Source organism: Ambystoma mexicanum, chromosome 6p, assembly GCF_040938575.1.
Source record: "Ambystoma mexicanum isolate Mex_15411 chromosome 6p, UKY_AmexF1_1, whole genome shotgun sequence".
NCBI lineage: Eukaryota > Metazoa > Chordata > Amphibia > Caudata > Ambystomatidae > Ambystoma > Ambystoma mexicanum.
The window spans coordinates 103,204,021-103,224,472 of record NC_090935.1 but is presented as its reverse complement, the minus strand read 5'-3'; the positions used below and the strand labels follow the sequence as shown (position 1 = coordinate 103,224,472).

At 46.2% G+C, this 20,452-nt stretch overlaps 2 protein-coding genes across 2 annotated transcripts in view; both read right to left on the bottom strand.

Moving 5' to 3' along the window:
* Window positions 1–8,313: 8,313 nt before the first annotated feature.
* On the bottom strand, window positions 8,314–16,210 carry LOC138510698 (uncharacterized). The gene is made up of 2 exons (XM_069626469.1): window positions 16,157–16,210; window positions 8,314–14,262 (listed from the first exon to the last, which is right to left on the bottom strand). The coding sequence occupies exons 1-2, from the start codon at window positions 16,208–16,210 to the stop codon at window positions 13,123–13,125; spliced, it is 1,194 nt and encodes a 397-aa protein (XP_069482570.1). The 3' UTR covers window positions 8,314–13,122.
* The window catches only part of LOC138511243 (endonuclease domain-containing 1 protein-like), a 45,187-nt gene continuing 40,015 nt past the window's right edge, over window positions 15,281–20,452 (bottom strand). The window contains exon 3 of the mRNA XM_069626785.1: window positions 15,281–20,050. Within this exon, the coding sequence (XP_069482886.1) occupies window positions 19,496–20,050 (555 nt within the window). The 3' untranslated portion in view covers window positions 15,281–19,495. The remainder of the gene's footprint in view (window positions 20,051–20,452) is intronic.

Here is a 20,452-nt window from a genome sequence, read left to right as displayed (position 1 = left end):
CTCCCCTTCCCCTGGCACGTTTCCCTTTCCATCTCCCCTGCACGTGTGTGATCTCAATGTCACTTGGCCTAGTTAGATCGTTGTGTTGTCCTCCCTTTGTTCACCTCCCTTGTCTCGTCATGCGTCATGCGTCATATCCTATGATATCATATCATAGAGTGTCCAATAGAACCTTTACCCTCAGCTCCTTCATGATGACCTGTGTGACATGGAGTATCCCATATGTCCTTTACCCTCTGCTCCCTGATGATGGCCTGTATGCCAGGGAGTGTCTCATAGGACCTTTGTCCTCTCCTACCTCTTCACTACCCTCTATAATGACCTGTGTGGCATGGAGTATTCCATATATTTTCTTTCTGCTACCCTTCGTGGCATGGAGTAGCCCATAGGAACTTTAGCCTATGCTTCTTCATAATGACCTGTGCGGCATGGGGTATCCCAAAGGGCTTTTACCCTCTGCTGCCTGATGATGACCTGTCCGACGTGGAGTATCCCATAGGACCTTTTTACCCTCTGCTCCCTGATGTAAGTGAGTTCAATCCGGCACTTCACCTAAGTCAACGCCTAGCGTGTAATGCACAACTGGAATCCTTATTTATTTCACGCCCCTCTCCTGTAACCCCCCCCCCTCCCCCGGTCACACTGAACCAGGAATCAGGCTGGTTTGCAAAGTTAAAATATTAATTTATGTAGTTACAAATTAATCACACTATGTTTAATGGGTATACAATAATCACCAATGGGGTGATGTTACACTAAGAAATCTCTTTAAGGCACAGGGAGCAATAGTGGGCAAAACAATTCAGCACAGAAATAATACCTGTTTGTGTGTTTAGAACAGATAGCAGTGTGGTTACTATTTCCCCCTGCACACCCCTCTACCCCGCAATAGACAATGTAAATAGACAGGAGAGAACAGGTTTCAGGAATGGCAAAATTCAACAAAATATCAATCCCACTTTCCCCCAGCAAACACAAGAGAGAAATGGAATTGATTGGCAAGCTGTCAAAATGGTTTTAAAGTTATCTTGAGAATGGATTGGGTAAAAACACTAAATATTGCTTACATTTCTGAAATTGTTTAAATTCTTTTGGGAGCTGTTTTGGATAGTTCCACACAAACACTAGCAATGATTTGATACTAAGGAACTATGTAAAATTGAGGTGAGGAGCAATCAAAAGCTGTTTTAGACGTGTTAGAATTTCCCGAAAACGAAATTCGCGGCAAACTTCTCAGTGCGCAGTAATCGTGGTTACGAGAGAACTGTATGGATTTGGATGCAGAATAAAGCTGTGGATCTTAGCTACAAGCAGAAGTTGAAATTTTGTTTCTAGCACACAAACTGAGGAAGGTATGGACGTTTTAGTGGAGGTCGAATTTCGAGATAGGTGCAAAAACGGAAAAACGGGAATGCACTTTTAAAAGACAAATGTGATTTCTTACACTAGATTATGACGATAGAAAAAGAGAATGCCACACATGAATCTCCATCAGTTCCTGGCCAGGGAACCCTTCACGTGGGGGATACTCAATTTCTTTCTGGGATTCACTTTAGTTACTCACAACACTAATGACTTAGGATTTTAGAAAACAAATGAGAGAAACTCAGCGCAAGAAAAGTTGTGACAATACTATGATTCTGAATTTGCGGATAGGATGAATTGAGATTGGGATGACACTATGCAAAGTACATATGCTATGTGACACAGTTCTTTCTATAGATAGGTTTTTAAACAGAACCGTCAGGATTCTGGTCAGGGATTTTGGTCAGGACAGACTGCTGGGCACACCAGACTGGACTGGGTCTGTTCACAGCACGGCACAGGACTGGATTGGGTCTGCAATGACTCTGGTCACAGCCCGGCAGAGGACTGGATTGGATCTCTTGGTTCTGATGATAATTCTTTCAGCAGGCATCAGTACAGCACAGCCCGCTGTTCGTTTGATGTTTCCCTTTGGTGGTGGGATTCTGGTTTTATAATTTAAGGCCTAACTGAGAATGGTTCAGCTATGCAATGGGCCTTTCTCTGCTTTGCCCAGTTTCTGGAGTTTGGAGCAAGTAAGATGGATGGTTCTGCTTCAGGGTGCTCCGCCAGCCATCGGTTAGTGGGTGAATCTGTCTCTTTTTTGAGTGCTCAGCTGTCTCTATTTATGCTTATGATAAAGAGGTGTGTGTGCTGGTTTATCCTAAGCGCGCCCCTTGGACAGGGATTGGTCAGGGTCTCCTCTCTTCCTTGAGAGTCCACCCCAAGCCTCTTGAACACAAAATCTACTTTTGACACAATACATATTTACACCTATGCAACCTCTATAACAACCACATGTATAGATCACATATTTTGAGTAGCAGATACTCCTCCAAGCCCCGTCGCTGTAGGATCTTGTGTCTGCTTTCCACTGAATTTCGCCCTTTTTATCAGGAACACAATGTCCAGTTTATCAGAAAATGTGTACAAATGTGTGCGTTGAACATGGGCATAAGTGTATGAAGTTTCATGCTTCTATCAAAAATACATTTTGTGTAATATCACATTTTCCGCTGTTTCTTCATAGAACATGTCACAGAGTTCTGGCGCCTTTTAAAATGTGCAGCCAATATTTATATTAACAATGCTGTTATTTTTGTGTTTATGACAATTTTACACTGTAAATTATCAGTCTTTTTAAAATGTGTCTTTGGTCCTGGCTAAGCAACAAATGGTTGTTTGTCTCCACCTTCTTCTGTCTCTCCGTTCAGAAGCAGTCTCCTCCTAGTTCCTCCTGGTCCCAGGCCATTGAACGACCCTTCACACTAGACAGTTCCTGTAGCTGGAGGATGTCCATTGTCTCCTTCCCACTGCAGCCCAAATTCTTCTCCCACCCTATAATCATAGGTGTGATTTCCTGGTGGAGGGAAGCAAAAGGGAGAGGCCTGGCCTCTGTGGGGGAAGCCGTTGTACTGGTTTGGTTGCTTTTAGTCAGGCTTAAATTCAAATCTTAATCTGTTGCTTTTTTTCATTGCTTAAAATAAACTTGTAATAACAAACAAGCAGCTAGAACACTGATTCCCGATTCTAAACCATGGGATTAAACCGTTACAACATAGGTTACTCTCGGGAACAGGCCTCTTAGTTTTAAAACACCTGATTTCAGTTTGTACAAGTTTAAGTTGGTCATGCAGGTTTCTGACAGCTGTCATTCAGGCGGCCAAGGGTGCTGCGCCCAGATTTTGACAGATTCCATAGGCAGGCAATTTTTGCTGTGGATTTTTAATGACAAATTCAGCTTTTCAGGATATTGTATGTTCACAATGATTTCTTGAACTAAGTGAATGGTAGCAGCCAGCAAGAATATTGGATGTTTGAGGGTGTTTTGTACCGGCATTCCGCAGTTTCAGCAACCAAGAAAAAGGATTTAAAAGCAAGATTTTGGATTTCTTTCAGCAAAGCACCGCTTTTCCCTCTGTGCTCCATTTTTACTTGTTGTGAAGCCCAGTGACATGTTTCAGGGGTGAGATCTCCGTTCCACCACTGACAACATGCATGGCAGATTGGGCAGCCATCTTTCCTTGTTATAAAGCGTGATTTCCATAGGTTTTGGCGCGCACAAGGGTTTTGCGGCCATTTAAGGATTTTTGGCACCATCAGAATACAGGGATGCTGCATGGCAGAGCAAAAGTGGGTCAAGACATCCCACACTGATGATGACCTGTGCGACGTGGAGTGCCCCAATGGATCTTTACCCTCTGCTCCCTGATGATGGCCTGTGCAGCATGGAGTGTCCCACATGACCTTTACCCTCTGCTCCATGATGATAACCTTTGTAGCATGGAGTGCCCACAGGGCCTTTGCCCTCTGCACCTGGATGATAACCTGTGCAGCATAGAGTGTCTCATAGGACCTTTACCCTTGGCTTCCTGATAATGACCTGTGTGGCATGGAGTGTCCCATAGAAACTTTACCCTCTGCTCCTTCATGATGAGCTGTGCGGCGTGGAGTATCCCATAGGACCTTTACCCTCTACTCCTTCATGATGACCTGTGTAGCATGAATCATCCCATATGACCTTTACCCCTGTGCTCGATGAAGACCTGTACAGCATGGAGTTTCCCATAGGACCTTTAACCTCTGCTCCCTGATTATGACCTGTGCGGCATGGTGTGTCCCATAGAACCTTTACCCTCTGCTCCCTGATGATGGCCTGTGCGGCATGCAGTGTCCCAAAGGACCGTTACCCTCGGCTCCCTGATGATGGCCTGTGCGGCATGGAGTGTCCCATAGGACCGTTACCCTAGGCTCCCTGATGATGAGCTGTGCTGCAGGGAGTGTCCCATATGACCTTTACCCTCTGCTCTCTGATGATGGCCTGTGCAGCATGGAGTGTCCCACAGAACCTTTTCCTTCTACTGCCCTTACTGATGATTACATGTGCTGCATGGAATGCCACGTCCTCTCCTACCTCTTTTGAATTCACCATCTCTACTATTCCTCTGCCTCACTCGGTTCACATCATCTCCATCTATCGCCCTCCTTGTCCCATTGGGCCAGTCTTTGATGACTTTGGGCAACTCCTTCATTCTCTTTCCTTTAAACATCACCACATTCTCTTAAGTGACTTTAACCTTCCGTCTCCAACTACTTCTCAGAAATCTGAACTTCAGTATTTTCATAGTGACCACACTCTCCACTCTATCCATAACCTACCTACTACCTACCCACACAAGGGGGTAACTATTTGGATCTCTTATTCATCTCCACCTCTCTCTCAACCACTAATACTACTGTCACAGCATCCATATCTGATCACTCAATTGTTTCCACCACCACCTTCTTTCCACCCTCTAACCCTTCCTCACCACTTGCTTCACCTATTACTAAAAGGAAATGTTAAACTTTTGCCATTCCCCCTTTCTCTCCAGCCTACAGTTCTCACTCTCCACCTTCACACCCGATACCTCTTTCATCAACACTGCCTTCTCCAGCTTCCAATCAATACTATATCACTCATTCTCCTCTCACGCCCCACTGCTTACTTTCACCCTTAAGTCTCAGCATCCGCAACCATGGGTCACCCCATTCATACGCTCTCACTGCACATTCATGCATTGGCGGCAGCACAAATAGAGGCATACCCACTCACATGAGGACCTGCACCTCTACCTCTCTGCCCTGAACTCTCTTAAATCCACTTTTGATAGAGCTAAAAGGAATTCTACCTAACCCTCATTGGCTCTCACTTCAACCATACTCACCGGCTACAAGGGCACACTAAACTTACTCCTCCTAAGTCTTTGACTATCAACTCCACTCTCACAGATAATGACCTAGCTGAATACTTTGCTGCAAAAATTACCAAAATGAGAGACTCTCTCCTGACCTTCCTCACACTCCCTCCTCCTACATTTTGCACTCTGCCTACTCTACCCTCATCCTCCGCCTCCATCTCCCACTTTAGTCACACTAATACTGACACAGTGCTTTCTCTATCGATGAAGGCTAACCCCTCATGTGCCCCATCAGGCCCTCTTGCTCTTCAGCTAGTCAAGCCTAGCTGAAGAGCGCCCATTCACCTCGCTAAACTATTCAACCCGCCCTACGACTCTATTTGCTTTCCCTCAGTTTTCAAAACAGCCACGGTCCTCCTTCACCTAAAAAGGCAGATAACCTGAACTAACGGCTAACTTTCGCCCTGTGTCTCGCCTTCCTCACTACTCTAAAGTGCTCGAAAGGGTTGTGTTGAACTCTCTTACCAATTTCTTAGACATCCACAACCTTCGAGACCCCCTACAAGTAGGTTCCCGCTCATGTCTCTCCTTACAAAAACTACTCTCATGAATGTGTCCAACTTCATTGCCTCTGCTAAGCACTCAAACATATCTTCTATCCTAATTCTCCTTGACCTGCCTGCTGCCTTTGACACTGTCGATCACTCTGATCTCCTTAATACTCTCTTCTTGGGATTTGCAATCAAGCCCTTGCCTGGATTGAATCCTACCCTGCACCATGCCAATTCTCTGTCTTCTTGAGCAACAACACCTCTCAACTCACTCTTCTAACTGTTGGTGTTCCACAATGTTCTGTCTTGGGTCTGCTCCTCTTTACACTCTACACTTCTGCTCTTGGGGCATTAATCTCCTGCTTTGGTTCTCGTACCAACTCTTCGCGGCCGACACCCAAAATGTCTTCTATTTTCCTGAACTCTCCTCTGATCTCTTTATCAAAATGTCCAGCTGTCTCTCTGCCATTAAATATTGGATGGTGTTGCACTCTTTGATGTTAAACTCTACAAAAACAGAGGTACTCTTCTACCAGGCAAAAGTTCCCTCTTATCTCTTCCTCTGCCTATCCAGTTCCCACCTGACACTCTCCCCTACTCTTCAGCTAGAAACCTCAGTGTCATCTATGACCCTTCACACACCTTCTCTACTTTCATCTCCCAAACGGGAACAGCAGCTTGCTTCAACCTCCTAAATATTAGGAAAATCAGGCACCTCCTTCCTTTCAACACTACAAAGCATCTCTTAACCACTCTTGTCTTCTCTAAACTGGAGTACTGTGCCAGCATCCTCTTTGGTCTCCCCAACCATGCTTTCTGTCCTCGCGACAAGATCATTAGCTTCTCTACCAGGACCCTCTTCACACCTCCCCTGCACTTGCGCAATCTCAATGTCACCTGGCCTAGAAAGAGCGGTGTCTCTGTCTTCCATCTGTTCCCACTCCCTTGCTTCGTCGCGCCTTTAAACACTTGTGTATAGGCACATTACAAAGGTCATATCATATCATACCTACTTCCACGTACCGTCACCAGGCTGGATGGATGATGATGCAAAAGAGGGCCAGATTTAAATGTCTTCTCCTGGTTCACAAATCTATCCACGGTAAGGCACCACTGTAGCTATCCTCCTCTAGACAACTCTATACGCCTTCTTGTAATCGCTGCTCTGCCTCCTCGACTACCCTTGTGGCTCCTTCCCTCGCTGTGCTTCCTCTTGCTTCTGCTCTATCTTCTTGCTCCACATGCATAGAATTCTCTTCCCCCCGACATCCAAGAAACTGTCCACAAACATTTGTCCAAAAAAAAACGAAAAGCATGCCTCCTTGCCTCTGAGTAACCCTCTTAACCTTCCTCTCATCTGCCCTCTAGCTTACATTTATTCCTTGCCTCTAACCTGCCTCTGTCTCTCACTTCCTCTGCCTCCATTCTAGCACTTAACCCATCATGGTCACATCCCGAGTACAGCTGGCGGTACTGCCTACCTGCACTTAAAAATGTCCAATGATGGTTGTCCTTAATCTATGTATGTCCACTTATGTAATGTCCCCGTTGACTGTTCCATTTACTCCCCTCCACAACCTGGTCAGAATGTCCCTCAAGCTCACCCCATTGTAAGAAGTCCACTGCTTCCCCTCAAATTAGATCTATTGTACGTTCATTTGTGCTCAAAAGATCATTGTTTCTCCTGTATATGAATAAATAAATAACATATTCCATAGGTACCTTTCCCCTCTGCTCCCTGATGATGACCTGAGCAATATGGAGTGTCCTAAAGGACCTTTGTCCTCTGCTGCCCACTATACGCCACTCCCGCCACCGACGATGATCTGTGCTGCATGGATTGTCTCAGAGGACATTTTCCTTCTGATATCCTCTGCACCCTCCTGTTGATGGGTTATACAGCGTTATAGGACCTTTGCTCTCTGCTGCCCCCTGATGATTACCTTTTCCCTCTACTGACTTTACTGATGATTACCTGGGCTGCATGTGGACATTTGCCCTCTGCTGCCTAACCCCTCCCCCCGCTGCCCCCCCCTCCGATGATGACCTTTGACATTTGCCCTCTGCATATGTGGCATTTATACGACCTTTGTTCTCTGCTGGGGGGGATTGAGAGAAAGAGAGAGAGAGAGAGAGAGAGGGAGAGGGAGAGAGAGAGAGAGAGAGAGACAAAGAGAGAGGGAGAGAGAGAGAGAGAGAGAGGGAGAGAGAGACAGAAAGAAAGAGAGAGATATTCACACCTATCCGTGAAGTACGGGTTAACATACATGCCACAATCCATGTGGCACAAAGAGGAACGTAGAGAGCCGTGTAGTTATAACCACTTACATGTTTGTCGTAGCTCATGGAGCGCCCACTGTTGTCTTCACTTGATGATTATGTGTCAACTACGTTCACAAATGTTGTAAGACTCCCACTGAGATCCGGAGATGTTTTTGGAAATGCATTGCTGAATACACAGGGTGCACCAAGACTATTTGGGCGATCTTCTGTAGATAGATGTACATTACCAGACTGTACGTGTTGCTGACAAGCAAAAAATCATTGGAGATGGTGCATTGCTATCAATATTCTTACTTTAATATCATAAATGCTGCAATAAAAGCGCCATGGAATATATTTGCTGATACATGAATAGGGTGCAACAGATGCTAGGAAATTAAAAAAAAAGCTTTATGCTGCTAATATCTGTGTATTTGACTGGAACCTTTTCTGCTCAATCGTAATAAGCATTATGCAATGTAAACTGTTGTTAATATATGTGCATTAGACTGGAAACTTAGCTGCTCAATGATAAAACGCATTATCCAATGTAAACTGCTTTTACTATCTGTGCATTAGACTGCAACCATATCTTCTCAATGGTAAAACGCATTGAACAATGCATACTGCTGTTACTATCTGTGCATTAGGCTGGAACCTTAGCTGCTCAATGGTAAAAAGCCTTATGCAATGTAAACTGCTTTTAATATCTTTGCATTAGACTGGAACCATATCTGCTCAATGGTAAAAAGCATTGTGCAATGCATACTGCTGTTACTATCTGTGCATTAGAGTGGAACCTTATCGGCTAGGGCGTAAAATGCATTATGGGTTATATGTTTCTGATCACATACTTACATCACTACAGTGTTACATGAAAGAAAGGCCCATCTTTCCTCCGGTGCATATCTTGATATTCAGACCATGCAGCATATGCCCAGAGCACATTGCATTGCTAAATGTGGGCGGTAGGTCCCATTTCTGGCTCACAATGTATGGACTATATTGTTCGCCCTTGTGGAACGCTCAGCCAGGAAGCGCCTAGTGGTGGCTGGCAGGACTGAGTAGCACTGGCCTCCTTATGCATTGGATACTCAATGGAAATAAGCACCACACATGATAACATGGGGCTGATAGGGAAGTGTTGTCATTTTCCATGATGCTGATCAGGTAACATTTTTGGCGTGGAAGATGCAGAAAGTGAAAGCACTTTTTATTTCTAATGGGCCTGCACCATTGATCACGTGCAAGCAAGGCCACTTTCATCAGTGAAATATCAACCCTTTGCTTCAAAGATTCAAATGTGGAGAACTGTTATCATCGTATTAATGATACGTTATCAGATTATATGGACATGCAATTGTTCCCTTAATGATGTCTCGATCCAGGATTTATTTTTAACAGTATGGCTTGAACCTCTTGATATGAGTAATATCAGTTCAGAAAGACTATCTTCTTGACTAAATCATTGCAACAGTGTCCACATGCTGTGCACAGGAACGTCTTCTTCTTATTGTTATTATTCAGGTATTTATTGAGTGTGGACCAAGCTTCGGGAAGCAACAGAGAGCTTTATAGTCATAGGTGGAAAAAAAGGGAGTGGGGCAGAGGCATTGCTAGAGGGGGGATGAAGGGGCTATAGCTCCGGGTCTTTTGGTCATAGTCCCGGATAGAGGCTTAGGGACTACAGCCATAAGGCTAGCTAGCCCCAAGTCCAGACGGTCCCAATATTAGAGTAGCCCCAGTTCTTTTTCAGACCTAGCAACACCCCTGCGGAGCGCTAACAGGGGAGGAGAGTGGCAGGCAATTGGCAGCAAGGGATCTAAAGCAACCGGGGAAGAAGACATTAGGGAGCAGATAACCGAGTTTCAGGTAGAGTGGGGAGCGCAGGGTAGGTGCTAGGGAGGAGCCAGAAATGATCCAGATTGGCGCTGAGGAACCTGTGGAACTCCAAATGTTTTGGACTGCAACTCCCATGCTTCCTCACCATTGAATATTATAGCTAGAGCTGCTGGGAGTTGTAGACCAACACATCTAAAGGGCCGCCAGTTGCCCACAATTGGCTTAAATCCACTAGTTTGTGTACCTGTCAAAAAAAGCATGCCAAAGCTCAGACTGAATCATACTGTTTTACTAAGACAGGGTATAGTGAAGAAGGAGGGACTACACAAAGAACCCTTGTGATGGGCGTGTGGAAAAACTCAGCATTGACTTCCACACAGGTTGTCGGTTTCATCCACAAAAACCCTCTGTACGGCCATTGCAGTTGGGGTTGCGCAATACATTCCAGTCAATAGTCTGAGGTCTAAAGATCTGGGCCTCTTGAAGAAGGAGATTTGCTCCGAGATTATAAAGATAGCAACATTGGTTGGATGCACCCAGTTCCTCTAGATAAACCATCCCAACCTCATCCTTCTCGGAGACTTTAACATATGGCTCGACATCCCCACCAATCCTATGACACACGCCCTAATCGACGGTCTAGATGCAATTAATCTCCAACCCCACATAAATGGACCGACTCATTTTAAAGGACACACTCTCGATGCCATCTTTAGCTCCGACACCAAGATTCAGTTAAAGCCCCCAACTCCTATCATCTGGTCCGATCACTTCATTCTCTCGTTTGCCATCCCCCCACCCGGCCCCCTTCCCGTATCCGCATCTGAACCTCCGATCCTACGCAAATGCTGGAAAAAACTAATAATCACCCCTGACCTAGCCGAGGCACTCCTCCAGTCCCCACCACCCACCTGCCACCCTAAAAACCAACTAACACCTGAAGCCTTTGACTCATGGCTCAACGCATCTTTGATGCAACTCACCCCTACATGCAAACCATCAACCCGCCGTGGCCCGTTCCCCAGATGGTTCACTCCTGAGCTGAAGACCAGTAAACGACACTACAAATACCTAGAACGCAATTGGCAAAATGAGAAAACCCACGAAAGCAGGACCACCTTGGCCCGTCACCTGTACCGGTACAAGGCTGAAATCCGGAAAGCTAAAAAAGCCCACTACAACACCCGAATCCTAAACTGCAAAAACCCAAGCAAAGAACTCCACAAAATCATCTCCGAATTCACCAATCCAACTTGTAATACAACCGTCCCGACCCCGTCACAATCACTGTGTGACTCACTCTCCCTCCACTTTTACACCACAGCTATTGAAAGGACAAAAACTCTAAACACCAAACTGGCTCTCTTACAACCAATTGACAATCCTCCACCCGTACCGGCCAGCCCGTCAACTACAACCTCAACTCAACCAACATTCGAATCCTTTAGTCCAATATCACCAGAACAATTTCTCAAACTTCTATCTGTCTGCAAACCATCTGGATCCCCTCTGGACCCCTGCCCAGCCACAACCCTTAAAGAAATCTTTGCCTCCACCTGCGCAGGAGAACACGCAAGATCTATCATAAATGCCTCCCTTTCCTCCGGTATTTTTCCCGAAGCATTCAAAATGGTACACGTCAAACCTCTAATTAAAAAACCCTCGCTCGACCCTCTCGAGCCCAAAAACTACAGCCCAATCTCAAACACCAGATTCCTCGCCAAACTCATTGACCGAACCGCCTACTCCCAACTAAACGCCTTTGTTGAAGCCAACAATCTCCTTGACCCCGCCCAATCGGGTTTCAGAACACGTCACGGAACTGAAACCACCTTAACCTCGATCTGGGACGACCTTAAAATGACAGCAGACTCTGCGGGATGTGCCGCTCTAATCCTTCTTGACCTATCCGCTGCCTTTGACACGATCAATCACTCGATACTCCTAGACCGCCTCCACTCGCTAGGAATTTGTGGAACCGCTCTTAAATGGATAGCTTCATTCCTCAAAGACAGGCACCAAATAACGACACTCTCCAGCTTTACCTCCCAAGCCCGACCAGTCAACACGGGAGCCCCTCAAGGAGCATGTCTATCCGCCCTCCTATTCAATCTCTACCTGGTCACCCTCCCACCAATAATTCGTTCACACAACATCCTATGTTACAACTACGCCGACGACACTCAACTAATTCTAAAATTCCTGAACTCGAAACCCAGCTCCCAACCCGACCTGGCATCCTGCCTCGTAAACATAGAGCGCTGGATGACCCAAAGCCACCTCTTGTTAAACCCCCCCAAAACAGAAATCATGGTTTGCGGCAACTCCGACCTTCTTCCGCACCCACTACCCTGGCCACCCGCCATGGGCAACTCACCTACACCCTCCAAAACAGTAAAAAATCTTGGATGCACCCTAGACTCCGACCTAACACTCTCGCGCCAAGTCAACAATGTCTCAAAGTCCTCCCACCATCACCTTAAAAACCTAAGGCGCGTCTTTCCATACCTCTCATTTCCCAACAGAGTCTCCGCTGTCCAATCAATCGTTATATCCAGACTGGACTACGGAAACCCCCTTTACCTCGGAATCCATACCTACCAACTGAATAAACTCCAAAGAGCACAAAACGCAGCGGCCAAATTACTACTTGCGCTCAGTCCAAGAGACCACATATCCCCAGCCCTTAAAACACTGCACTGGCTTCCTGTAGCCCGTAGGGTAGCTTTCAAAACCTTATGCCTCTCGCATCGAGCACTGCATAAAACTGGACCGCAATATCTTCAAGACAAACTAATACCTTATCATCCCACTCGCACCCTAAGATCAAGCTCAGCCGGCCTCCTAGTAATTCCCAAGACAAACTCAGTCAGGCTAGGCGGATCATCATTCTCTGCACTGGCTCCAACCCTGTGGAACTCTCTCCCACCCCACATCCGCTTAACTGAAGACTTAACGTCCTTCCGCAAACTACTGAAAACCTGGCTTTTCCCATAAAACCAATCCAGCATCATCACAATAATACCGACCCATCAAACTACCTGAAGCGAGAATGACAGCTAAATAAACTCGAATGTAAACCAGAAAGACAAGCAGGCTTAAACGAGTAAAGTAGATCAAAACAATGAAACAGAAAATACGAATAAATCATTGAGAAACTCAGGAAATCTGAACCGAACAAAACGACATAATGAATGAGAAGGGAATACAGTGAATGACATAAATGAAACAGTTAGAATGGATGAAGCGTACAGAACCGACAATTACACTAAACGGAAGCATGTGGATGTGACTGGAGAGCAGATGAGTTGTGGAAAGCGGTTGAGTGTGGAAAGCGGTTGAGTGTGGAAAGCGGTTGAGTGTGGAAAGCGGTTGAGTGTGGAGAGCGGATGAGTGTGGAGAGCGGATGAGTGTGAAGAGCGGATGAGTGTGGAGAGCGGATGAGTGTGGAGAGCGGATGAATGTGGAGAGCGGATGAGTGTGGATGAGAACGGAGGAGAGTGGATGAGAACGGAGGAGAGTGGATGAGAACGGAGGAGAGTGGATGAGAACGGAGGAGACTGGATGAGAACGGAGGAGAGTGGATGAGAACGGAGGAGAGTGGATGAGAACGGAGGAGAGTGGATGAGAACGGAGGAGAGTGGATGAGAACGGAGAAGAATGGATGAGAACGGAGGAGAGTGGATGAGAACGGAGGAGAGTGGATGAGAACGGAGGAGAGTGGATGAGAACAGAGGAGAGTGGATGAGAACGGATGAGAGTGGATGAGAACGGAGGAGAGAGGATGAGAACGGAGGAGAGTGGATGAGAACAGAGGAGAGTGGATGAGAACGGAGGAGAGTGGATGAGAACGGAGGAGAACGGATGAGAGCTGATGAGAGCGAGAGCGTAGTGCAGATGAGAGCGAGAGCGTAGTGCAGATGAGAGCGGAAAGCGGGTGAGTGTAGAGAGCGGGCGAGTGTGGTGAGTGTGGTGAGCGGGTGAGTGTGGAAAGCGGGTGAGTGTAGAGAGCGGGCGAGTGTGGTGAGTGTGGTTGAGCGGGTGAGTGTGGTTGAGCGGGTGAGTGTGAAGAGAGGATGAGCGTGGAGAGCGGATGAGCGTGGAGAGCGGATGAGTCTGGGGAGCGGATGAGTGTGGGGAGCTGATGAGTGTGGGGAGCGGATGAGTGTGGGGAGTGCGGATAGTGCATGAGTGTGGAGAGCGCATGAGTGTGTGTGAGCGGACGAGTTGTGGGGAGCGGATGAGCGCGGTTGAGCGCGGAGTACGGTTGAGTGCGGAAAACGGTTGAGTGTATAGAGCGGCTTAGTATGAGGAACCGAAAAGAGCGGAGGACTGTGGAGAGCGGAGGACTGTGGAGAGCGGAGGACTGTGGAGAGCGGAGATCGGGTGGAGAGCGGAGAACTCTAGAGAGCGTAGGACTGTGGAGAGCAGAGGACTATGGAGAGCGGATAAGTATGGATATCGGGTGAGAGCGGAGATCGGGTGAGAGCGGAGATCGGGTGAGAGCGGAGATCGGGTGAGAGTTGAGATCGGGTGAGAGTGGAGATCGGGTGAGTGTGCGGAGAGCGGTTTGAGAGTGGAGAGCGGACGAGAGTGGAGAGCGGACGAGAGTGGAGAGCGGATGACTTTGAGAGCGGATGATTTTGAGAGCAGATGAGTGTGGGGAACGCATAAGTGTGGGGAGCGCATGAGTGTGGGGAGCGCACGACTGATTATGGACTGAACGAGTGTCCTACCTCGACCAGTATGTAGACTGGACAAGTGGATAAACTACACGAGCATATAGTCTCGACAAGTGTCTAGACCTGACGAAGTGTGCTGTCTGGACGAGGGTGCGAACCAAACGTAGGGTGCGGACTGGACGAATGTGTGGAGCGGTCGAGTATGAGGAACGGGCGATTATGTGCAACGGACGATACTTAACATGCCTTGGAATGAAGGAAACTCTTGAAAACATACATCACGCCACACCCCACGCTTACTCTCTCCCTTACACCACCACTCATCTAGAACACAGAGATACTATGACACCATTCGGTATAACTGTTCTCATATCTACATCTCCCGCTTACTCCACATCACTCTAAGTAAACATTGCTGGTTTCTCACCACCCAGCCAGCCGTTCTTCTCAGGCCTAACGCAGCCACAATCGTTCCGGATAAAGCCGACCAGAGCGAACACATACTCCTGATCTCTCAAACACCACACCTACAGCTAAGAAGCAGCTACCACTTGTTTTCGCACCAGCTGCACACATACATAGTGCGCACACGCACTTTTTGACTCCCCCCTACTCTCTCTACTGACCCGAACTTCGGTTCCCAAGGGCGTTCAACCTACCAGCGCCTTCAGACCATACCAATGGTATATAAGGCGCTATATAAATGCAAAATAACATAACATAACAGATGAAACAGGTGTTTGCATGAAAGCCCTTTTAATTTCGGCTGTCTTTCAAGTTGAGCTTTAATAGAACTTCTGAGTTCTATGTAAAAATGTCCCTTGGGGAAAAAAGTCACCAGGTAGGTGATTCTTTTCCCTGCATCCCTATAAGCCTTCCAACACCTTTTCAAGGATGAGTATTATTTACGGTTCTAACTCCAGTCCTACAATATTTAGGGAAAGTGCTTGACATTTGTGGAAGTGCAAATTTGGGGAAATGTAGCCTTTGGCAACCGTTTTTCTCAGGAAACATTATCCCTGTATAGGAATGGTTTAAATTTTCTTAGTGCTGGACCACTTTTCTCTTCTCTGGATGATGGATAGCATCAAGAGACACCTGGCTCTACTCTCTAAAAATTCCTATACTTCACTTGATGGCCAAGGACTCTAATTTCACTACATCAGTGCAATCTGTCGCTTGGTCGACCATGGAGTTGGCAATCCTTTAAGCAATCCTTAGACTCTTTTGGAAGAGGATTTTCAAGACTTGTTGAGACTGGTTATCTTGTCTAATTGTGTTGAGGATGGCGGAACTGACTGGCTGATTAAGTAAAGTTGTGTTAAGTGGTGTGTATCAGAGGGGTATAGAGTTCAGGAGATGCACCATATAATTTAGAATGCAACCAACTCATGACCATTAGTCCAGAGTTTCTCTGAACTCTAAAGCACAGGTTTCTGTAACAAGATGGAGTCGGAGGAGGTTTAGGGAGTTTGACACTACGGCAGAATGAAACTAAGAACATTCAATTAGGCAACTTAGTTAAGAAGGATGCAGTAGTAATAGGAGCATGCATTATAAAAGCAACAGGATGATCATTATTTCATGATTGTGTAAAATATTAGTAGGATATCACCCTGAAAGGCTGCCCATATGCCATGTCAATCTGGTGTTCCTCTGCTTCCTTCATCTAGAGGTCCTGCATTAATACTTTCAGTGTTGCTGGATTCTTGGTTCATTGTGAGTTAGGTGTTTGGTTCATGTTTCTAGGTGTCTGAGGGTTATTGTGTTCTTCTTATAAAACTCTCACTGACAACTGTCAGGTTGAGTGCACTTCGCTTCCTGTGCTATTTTTATTAATCCAGCTCCATAGATATGGTATCCTGTTGGCTAGGGAATTGGCTCCTCTTTAATGTAGGCCACATGTGACTATGGGTAGAGGGCGTGGCCAAGATGGCGGCGTTGTGCGAGCACCACACTCACCTGGAGGCTCTACTCCCAGCAGTCTTTCTGCTCCGTTGGCCCCGGGTGCGATGGTGAACATCTCATTGAGGTTGGCGAAAACATGGGCAGGGGGTGTGACACAACTGCAACCTTGTGGTGACCTGCGGCAATCCCGAGATGGAGCAGAACACCCCAGCATCACCCAGACGGGTGAGGGAATCATCAGCTACGTGGGAGTTGGGAGGAAGAGAACAGAAAGGCTTGGGAGCTGCAGAGCGGAGGACGGTCTCCATCTCGACTTTCCTCTGGACAATCCACACTCCAGGCATCAAAGGTTGATGGATAGCGCAGCAAAGACCCTTTCCTCTGTTGAGGTGAATCAGCGGAGTCCATCTTTGATGTGGGCAGACATCTGTTTTCCAAGTGCCATAGTGAAGCCCATTTGGGAGTAGCAATTTTATATTAGGGCTGACATGTTTTAACAATACAGGGATCTTGGTTTAATTAGGTTGCAGGTAAATTGAATAATTGACGTTTCTGTCACACCTAAAAGGCTTTTCCTGTAATAATTGTATATCAAAATGACAAAATCAGAACGTCTGGCAACCCTTAAGTTATTGTAAGATTCTTGTGCAAAGTCATTGCCCAGAACTTTTAGTGCTTCCGGAAATGCAGGTTTAAATGACACAGAGAGGGGGAAAGAACAAATGGCATCCGGGAAGAGTAAAAGAAAGGACAAATGCATTGGCAGCCTAACCAGCAGGTGTTCATGACGACTTGCCCATTTCAGGGTCCTGTGTATGCGGCCTTGGGGCATACTGAGACATCAGTGTTGAGGTCTGGGAATACATTTAACAAACTTAGTGAAAAAGTGGCACATCTGGAAACAAGAACATCCACGCTTGATCTGCGAACAAATGAACTGGACCAGCAGTGAAGCATATGGGAAAAGAGGTGGAGCCAACCATTAAAGGAAAAAGAAATGGAAAACAGACTAGAATATCTTGAAAATGCGATGCAAGCCAAACCGTTTAGCATGATTGGCCGGCCTGTGGGCATTAAGGGGAATGATCCAATTTGCTTTGTTCCTACTTGGCTCTCGACTTTCCTCGACCTGGAGGTGGAAGAAGGACCCATACATGTTGAGAAAAGTTATAGAATTAAGTTGCATGCCATTAGCAAGCATCCAGAATCGACAGTCGGAGAATCACTTATTGCCAGATTATTGGATGCGTGAGATAAGGAGAGAGTCTCGAAAGCAGCAGCAAATGGGGTCTTGAAATACCAATCGCACGAGACACTCATCTTTCCAGATCTCGCACCTATAACTGAGAGGAAAAGGAAGAAACCTAATGTTGTGATAAAAACCTTTCCTGCTCACGGTGCACAGGCGCGGATGGGTAGACTGCTAAGAACTGAGATCCCTTTGTTAACCTATTTTGTTCAAGCTATTATGCAAATGTATAGGTGCAAAAATAATGCAATTATATTAGGGTGCAAAGAAATTGTGATACGGTAAGGTGGCATCACTAGATGGTTTTAGCAGAGAGCACGGACTGGCAAGACACGAAGTAAAAGATTTTAGAAGCCTGTGCCAAGGAAGCCGATACATGGGTCGACCTCCCTACTGATGGGTCAGGGATGGGTATTTCTGCACAATAAGAGGATGCATCTTGCTAGGAAGTTGAGTTCTTTGTGTTTGGCATAACCTGCTGTGAAAATATGACAAGGGAACAAATATTCACTTGATGGGTAATAAATGGGTCGAGATCAGGAACATATCTTATTTTGCAGTAAGCACGATGCTGTGGGCCTTCAACTGCCAGGCTATTATGCAACTCTATGCACAAAGGACGAGCATACTCGTCTTTGGCACTTAAGGGGTTAAGCAGATAGTGCCCCCTTTGATGACGAGCCCAGAGGATGTCTCTGCCGCATGCTTTTGCACAGTTTCTTTTTTTATGCCCCCCCCACCCCCCCCAGATGAAACTGATGTTGTTCTTGTCTTATGCGCGGGCTGTAGAGGCCGTTCACATGAACGGGTATGCACTTGTTTTGTTCTGCACTTCAAAATGCAATAAAAAGCTATTACAAAAAAAATCAACGGTGCAAGCCCCTCAGTGGTACCTATTATGCTTAGCACTTAAGGCCGGTGCCGACACTCATTCATTCATGCATGGTGATGTGTTGGGGATTAAGGGTCATTAGAAAGAGGCCTTCAGCCGGCTACAGGTCAGGTCCTGAGTGAGTTCTAGATTACATTCTCTTAGGAAGGGGTAGAGAGAGGAGGCTGGATTCAAACATTACAGAGTGGAAGACGCTCATTCAAGCCACAGTGGTCAGTACAGAGCATGTGTCTACGTAGGTTAGGGGCTCAGAGAGTTCTGGAGGCTTTTCTAGGCGAGGTGAAGATGTCTGGATGTTTGTAATGAAAGCGATGTCAATGCAATTTACATTGGAGATTTGGGGTTTTGTAATCTTGGAAACGTGTTCCCATGTTTTTCTGGGTATAGTCAATATATTGCAGATCTGTGCTTTGTTAAACCTCTTACACTGTTCACTATTGCTGCAGTGACATTTCCTTTCAAGTTAACTTAATGGGGTTACAAGTGAATGTGCAGGTTAAATTGAAGGTGGTAGGGCCATTTTCAAGGTTAATAATACTTTAGTGGGCACTGCTTATAGCTGAATCCTGAATTAAAGTCCCTGGTGAGTTCAAAAGTTAATCATAGCTGTCCATTAGGATTTCCATTTGCTATCATACTTGCTATCCAATATGCAATGAAATTGATGCATTTTCAGCTAATGGGCCAGCACTGTGCACCTTTGCAGTGCCGCTTGAATGTTTAAAGCTGCTTTGGTGGGGCTGAAAAGCATCTAAATAGAGCACGCATCAGTGAATATGCCAGGCGTATCTAACATGCTAATGGAGATACACTACAGCAAGGAACGTAGCATAAAAGCTGGCATTAGGAAAGGAGTGTTCTCCAGGAGTGCTGCCAATGGGATCATTCCCATCTTCCTCCCATCCTCAAGAAGATTCAGAAAATGGTTGTCCTGGGTTTCTTGGGCAGTCTTCATGGAACAGCTTGACTGGTCTCTTTGGGTGAGTGGCAAGTTTCTCCTCAAGGTCTTTTACACTGATGTCGTCTACTGTACCTTCCCGATCGTTTAAGGCAATGACGGCCCAGGTCATGGGACCTCCCTGATTCCGCGTACAGCAGGCTGCAGACCAGATATAACCTGGAATATTGACTCTCCCATCAGATATGTAGTTATTTCCAGGGATCACTCCCGTAATGACATACGTCATAATGCAGTTTGCTGCTCGTCGTCTAAATGATTCTTCATACTCTCTCCATGCCCCTTGGTTGAGGACTGGGTTCTGTGGCACGATGTTGGTTAAGGTGCAGGTTGCCAGCGAATCGGATGCATGACGGTGATGTTGACATGGGTTAAGGTGCCCTCGGTCATATCGTGAATTGACGTAATCTTGATTCACAGCTTGGCTTTCCTTGAGCAGTGCAGGATCGATCTCGGTGTCGCTTTCCATTTCCATTTCTCGCTGGTACTTTTGCGACACAAGCTAGATAACGGAAAAGAAAAACACTTCTGAGGATTTCTGCTCTCATCATTCACATGCATTCTTTTATGGATAGGAAACATGTTATCATATCTTTGGGTGAAGGTGCAGCATGGGGACGGTACAAGCAAATATCACATGATGGAGCATATGAAGGTCTAATTAGTGCAGCTAATTAAAGTCAGTCTTGGAAAGCATGCACATCAATGCCATTCCTTCTCCCTACTAATGGCAATGCTGTCCATAACAAACAATTGGAAAAAAAGATGGTAATGCCCCAATAACTCGAGGAGCACAATGGACAAATACTTTAAGGACTGACAGCAGGCCCCTGTACGCTCACGTCAGAAATAATACAACCCGCTACGGAAAAAAGCCAAAAGATTTGTTGCAAGGATAACAAAA